The 6,000-nt window shown below is 53.8% G+C and overlaps 1 protein-coding gene and 1 long non-coding RNA gene across 7 annotated transcripts in view; one reads left to right on the top strand and one right to left on the bottom strand.

The window, feature by feature from the left end:
* MCF2L (MCF.2 cell line derived transforming sequence like) overlaps positions 1-6,000 on the bottom strand; it is a 200,882-nt gene that overhangs the window by 124,925 nt on the left and 69,957 nt on the right. For 2 of the 6 annotated variants that reach the window (XM_032246267.1, XM_032246282.1), the window contains exon 1: positions 3,801-4,067. The exons of 2 other annotated variants lie outside the window; for them this stretch is intronic. In XM_032246267.1, coding sequence (XP_032102158.1) covers positions 3,801-4,050 — 250 coding nt within the window. In that variant the 5' untranslated portion in view covers positions 4,051-4,067. Of the gene's footprint in view, positions 1-3,205; positions 3,417-3,800; positions 4,068-6,000 lie in introns of those variants that run through there. 2 more of the 6 variants (XM_032246274.1, XM_032246280.1) reach the window with 2 other exon arrangements.
* The window catches only part of LOC116528838, a 31,539-nt gene that overhangs the window by 8,879 nt on the left and 16,660 nt on the right, over positions 1-6,000 (top strand). The gene's annotated exons all lie outside the window — the stretch shown is intronic.

Below are 6,000 nucleotides of genomic sequence, written 5' to 3'. Positions count from 1 at the left end.
CATCCAGCTACCCATCTATCCACCCACCCATCTACCCATTCATCCACCCATTCATCTATGCATCCACCCACCCATCTACCCATTCATCCACCCATTCATCTATGCATCCACCCACCCATCTATCCATCCATCAAACCATTGCCCACCTATCCATACATCCAGTCATCCATCCATGCATCCACTCATCTATGCATCCATCTCTCCATCTATCCATCTACCCACCCATCCATCCCTCCAGTCATCCATCCATCCATACACCATCCAACTACCCCTCCATCTACCTTATATCCACCCATCCACTCATCCATCTACTAACTCATTTACCCATCCATCCATCCATCCACCCACATATTCATCCATCTATCATCATTCATTCATCCGCCCACCCACACATCTACTCATCCACCCCTACATTCATCCACCCACCCATCTACCCATCCATCCATCCATCCATCCAGTCACCCATCCATCCATGCATTATCCATCTATCATAATCTGTCATGACAAGAGTTAGTATTAGGTCAACTAATGGAAAAGGCAGGGCTAGATTTAAAGACACTTCTATTACAGCAGTTCTCCAAGTTTGATTCCTGGACTAGCACTATCTTCATCAAGAACTTAAAAATGTCAATTCTCAGACCCTGCCCCAGACTTCCTGAGTCAGAAACTGTGAGGGTGGGCCCAGCAGCCTGTGCTTTAACAAGCTCTCCAGGTGATGCAGATATATGATCTCGTTAGAGGACCACTGTTCTGTGTTCATCGAATACTTAAATCAACTAGATCCATAGCATTGCTCCTTCAAATGTCTTCTACCTTTTCACCAATGGCTAATAATCCAAAGTGAAAACCAGAACAGGTGAAAATGAGCCCTTTGGTTCAGGGGAAGGTGCCCCAGCCTTGTTACTGAAGAGCAGGTCCAGAAGAGTACATAAAATGTCAATTCTCAAGGTCAAGGGATACAGATTCCCAGACCATATGGCCAGCACACATTATCCTGCTTCACATGCAGATTAGCCTGGATAATGAAGGCTCTAGGTGACAGAAGAAAGGCATACATCTGTAACTAAAACACTGCAGCAGCATGTCCTGAGCAGCAGCAAAGATAAAATGCCTGTGGGCTGGGGGCGAATCTGCAGAGGGTGAAGCTCTGTGCAGCTGAATGAGGCAGCTGCTCTAAGGCCAGCCGCTGTATTGCAAACCCTCAGTTGTGACCCAGCCCCACCCCTGCCCTGAGGACCTATGCCAGATGCCACTGCTGTCGTCAGCTCTTACCTGGCATGGACCCTAGCATGACCCTAGAGGGAGAAGCAGCTCTGTGACCTCGAGCTGAACGGTGTCCTTCTGCTGGTGGGTAATTCTCCTGAGGAAGTGCTTGGAATTTAAACCCAAGGTGGGGATCAGGTTAACCTTGACCTATAGCCCTACCAGAGAACGTGCACCACACCCCTACACTCTGCAGCAGCATCATGTCGATGCCACACAATTTATCCACCGTGTGATGGCTTTACAGCCTCTCAGCCTCATAAGCTGCCCCCGTTCAGTGGTACCTCACACACAGCGTCAGCAAAAAATGGGTTTGCACTAAAGGAAGAGGCCAGCATTAGTGGGTGGTCAGTGGGGTATGATGCAGGCTCACCCTCCCTAACTAAACACTGTGGGGTGCTCCTAACGGTGGCTATCTGGTAAGCTGGATTTGAAAGTCCTGGTGAAGCATGCGATTACCGGTAATGCTGATGTGTGGGAGGATGCACATCTCACTGCCTGCTCCTGAGGAGACGATGGCCCGCACCGAGCACCCAGCTCCATGACATTCAGGGACTGGCTGGTGTCACTGCTGCTCTTCTGAGATAGCCTTTTTACAATTAAGAATGCGCAGGTGTCTCTCGGAGCTCATGAAGAAACCCCAATCCCTAAAAACCTAGGGAATGACATCACTCTCTGGAGCAGTCCCACTCTGTGATTCTGACACCGAGCCACACGCAGAGGCACACAGAGGGCGCTTTCTCCGCCCCCACCCCAGCCGATTGGAAGCCTCCCTGTGAACCTGGCATCCACACAGCCCTTCGCTGTACTCAGACCCTACAAACCCTGCACGGAAAAGCTCCACTCAAGCTTCAATAAAAGAGAGCTGATTCTGAAAAAATCGGGGAGCAGACGTCATGGAAATGGTTTTGTTTTCTTTCGACCCAGATACAATAAATCCAGCAGCTTTGTTCCCAAAAACTCACATTAAAAACAGCTTGATTAGACCATCCCATACAATGGTACTTATGCTGATTTATTCATTGGTTTGCTTTCAAAATCCATCAGGGTGGGTAGAGAAAGAGATAGAACCACACCCAAACCAAGTAACTGACATTTTAATCTTCCAGGCAAGACCTAGTTAGACAACTAGTAATGGCATATAGAACATAACATATGGCAACGTCAGACAAAACATTTGCTGGCTGATTTAAGGATATAGCATTATTCCCTCTTCATTTTAAGGAAAACTATTAAGGATGCCTCTTCCTTCTGCATAACGGAGGGTGAGAACTCAGATGTCACTGCCTGAAAGCCATGGCCAGAGGCAAGCTGTCAGCCCAGTCTCTGCTTACGTCTTAAAGAATCTATCTGAACTGCTCTTCAAAGCTTATTTGAAGTAATATTTTGATTAATACTGAAAATGAACGTCCAGTGACGCCAGAGTCCACTCTTTACCCACACCGTCTGAAACATTTGTCTGAGGTTTAAATTGCATTTAATGAAGAAAAGAACCACTCGATTCGTCCAGATTTTTTCTTCCTCAAAATGAGCTTCCAGCGGCTTCACCATCCCTGCCTCTGGCTCTGAGACCCCAAGCTGTGAAAGCCCTTGGCTCAGATGGTTCTCAGTTCGCAAGCACTTGTGCGTTCTCCATGTCCATGGCCAGCGCTGAGTACAGGCAGGTGCATGGGCAGATTTCAGACACACAAATGGCTCCGCATGCAGACCCAGCGTCCCCGAGAGAGCCCGAGTCACCGGTGCGCAGTCATTTTAACCCTCCCGGGCAGCATGCAATCGCCGACAGCCCCTGGAAGCACACCGGCTACCCACCAGTGCCCCCATACCACAGCTGGCTGCTACAGGGAACACGAGGGTGGCTTAGAACACCAGACGCGTTTCCCTACAATGCAGCCCCTGCTGTCAAGCTGAAGCTCATCACTGAGGCCGCAGCCCCTCCTACCCGTGTGCCTCGAAACCGCGTTTAGTCTCTGCACCATTTCTTCCAGGGCCATCTCTTCAGTCCGCAGCCAAAACCTCATCCTCCAACGCAGCACAAACGATCCTCCTCGCGGATTTGGGAGGGGGCGCAGCGGAGGCGGGGAGGGGTCGCGGTGGCGCTTCCCGGCCTCGAGCCGTCGCCTCCCTTCCCGGGATTGGTTCGAGCCACCGGGAGGGGGGCGCGCGCTGCGCCGCGGGGGGCGGGGGGCGGCTCGGCGGAAGCGGAAGCGGCGCGCGCCCGCCCCGGAGAGCAACCACCGCAGGTCACCTGGGAGCCACGCGTGTCACCGCGGAGGTCACCTGGGAGCCCCGCGTGTCAGTCACACAGGTCACCTAGAAATTTCTGCCACCGCCGAGGTCATCTGGGGGCTCCGCGTGTCACAGCCGAGGTCCCCTGGGAGCCCCGCGCATGCCGCGCAAGTCCCCGCGCCCCCGCGCTCTCGCCCCATTCCCCGTCCCCATGCCTTCCAGTTATGGAGCAGCCGCGCGGACGCGCGTGGACAACCAAGCAAGCGCAGCTGCCTCGCCGGGCAGCACCTGACCGCGCCTCCCTTTACCTCTGGCCGCCCCGTGGCAGGTGCAGAAGCTGCAGAGGCCGCAGCAGCCTAGCGCGCCCCCTCCGTGTGGCCGCATGCCACCCGCGCCGCGCCCAGGTAAGTGGGTCCCTGGGTCGCTGACTCCATGCGTGGGTCCGTGGCTGACCGAAGGTGGACCGGCCCCTCCAGGCAGGAGCATCGCCTGCCCAAGGACGCAGGACCGGGTGAGGGAAGTGCGCGCGGCAGGCACGGGGCTCCCCGCCCTCGCCATGGTTGGCACCAGGCCACAATGTGCACTCGACACCCGTAGCGTCCTGGCTGCCACCTGCAGATTCTATGCAGGGCCATGGCCGCCACTACAAGGCCATGTGCAAGAAACTCTGACCTCTCCTTGCCCAACACCGGTGGTTTGGAATAATAGGTAACATGCCCTTCCTTAAAGAAACAGTATTTCAGGCCCATATTGCCAGCTACTCCAGAGATTGAGGCAGAGGCAGAGGCAGAGGCAGAGGTGGAAGGATCATTTGGGCCCAGAAGTTTGAGCCTGGACAATGTGACCAGACCCTTCCCCACAATCAGTTAAAAGAGAGAGAGAGAGAGAGAAAATCCCAGCAGGAAGAAGTACCCATTTCCATGAATGGTTTGGGAATTCAAGCATCAAATGGCTGAGGTTCAAACTACAGCTCATGCCAATAACATGTGCACAGGCACCAGCATCCCAGTGTCCAGCAGAGCATGTGTGCACCATTCCAGCACCCAGCAGCATGTGTGTGCCCCAACATCCCGTTGTCCAGTGGCACATGTGCGCCTGGACATTCCAGGATGGTGACCATTCAGGAACAGAGCGAGGCAAAGTGATAAAAAGATGAAGGTGACACAGTAGTGCCTTATAGTGCCCGCAGGTCTGCATAGGCTAGACAGATCTGGAAATAAATAATTACAGAATAAAAGGTATAATAAGCACAGACAGAAAGTATTGAGTAAATCTGTAAGAAATGACTGCTTTTTTAAACATGAGAAACGTATTGAGTATCAGCTGTTTCACTAGGTTCCACAGAATCTCTTTGGAGCCCAGTGAAGTGAGGACTGTGGAAAGGCCTCAGGGCGTGGACAAGTGTCCCCTGGGCTGCCCAGTGCTGAAACAACCCCACTGTGCCTGCAGCTGCACAATTGCTACTTCCTGCCTACCCATGGTCTGCAAAAGGTGCCTCAGAAGGTCTCCTAGCTCATTCCCTGTCAGTTCAGGGAAGCTTCGCCACGCCCCCTCCCCTACCCCCACCCCCACCCCCACCCCCACTTGCCCCCTCCCGCTTCAGGGAAAGCCTGTCCAGACAGAAGGGTCCTGAAATGCAGGCCCTGCCCTTTCCACTAGTCTAAGACACAACACCCTTCCTAGTCCCCAGCCCACACAGCCCACACACTCCCTCTGGGCACCTGCCCTCCCCTCTGGCCGCTCTCCTGGCATGCAGGTGCCCTCCAGCCTGCCCAGCCTTGGGCTGCATCGAGATCTCCCAAGGGCTTGTTAAACCCACACAGCTGTATTCTGATGGCTCCTTGCTGATCCAGGATGTCTGGGGTGGGGTCCGAGAATGTGCATGTCTAGCAAAATTCCCTGGGATGTTGAATGTGCTGGTCCACACCTTAAGAGCCAGTGCTGAAATCTGCTGCGGCTTAAGAGCAAGACGAAAGGAAAGGGCCACACCCTCTCACCTCTCCTGCCTCTCTCATCTCCCTCGTCACCCTCGGGCATTCCACACATGCCATCAGCCTCTTTCCTCAACGCTGTGCCATCCGCTCTGCCCGGCCGACATCCTCTAGCTGGCACCATGTCACGTAGGGCACCAGGGTGGAGACCCTTGGTCTCTGTGATCGTTGGCTTTACTATTTGTCAACATGGCTGGGCCGCCATGCCCAGATTTTGGGTCAAATGCTAGGTTAGCTGTCTCTATGAAGGTGTGTTTAGATGGGATTGGCACTTACATCAGTAGACTTTGAGTGCAGCGCGTGACATAACGTGGGCGGGGCTTATCCAATCCATCAAGGGCCTTGAGAGAAAGAGGAGGCTCCCTGAGGAGGAGGTGCTGTGCCCCAGACGGGCCCGATACAGCCCGGCTCTCCCCAGCCCCGGCTGCCCCACCGCCTGCAGATTTCGGACTGCCAGCACCCACAGTTTCAGGAGTTGATTCGTTAAACTCTCTCTCTCTAGCTCTATGAAGTCTTT

The sequence above is a fragment of the Sapajus apella genome, unplaced genomic scaffold (assembly GCF_009761245.1).
Source record: "Sapajus apella isolate SASKATOON/1434 unplaced genomic scaffold, GSC_monkey_1.0 scaffold60, whole genome shotgun sequence".
NCBI lineage: Eukaryota > Metazoa > Chordata > Mammalia > Primates > Cebidae > Sapajus > Sapajus apella.
The sequence above is the reverse complement of the archived record's forward strand: the minus strand, read 5'-3'. Positions and strand labels throughout refer to the sequence as shown.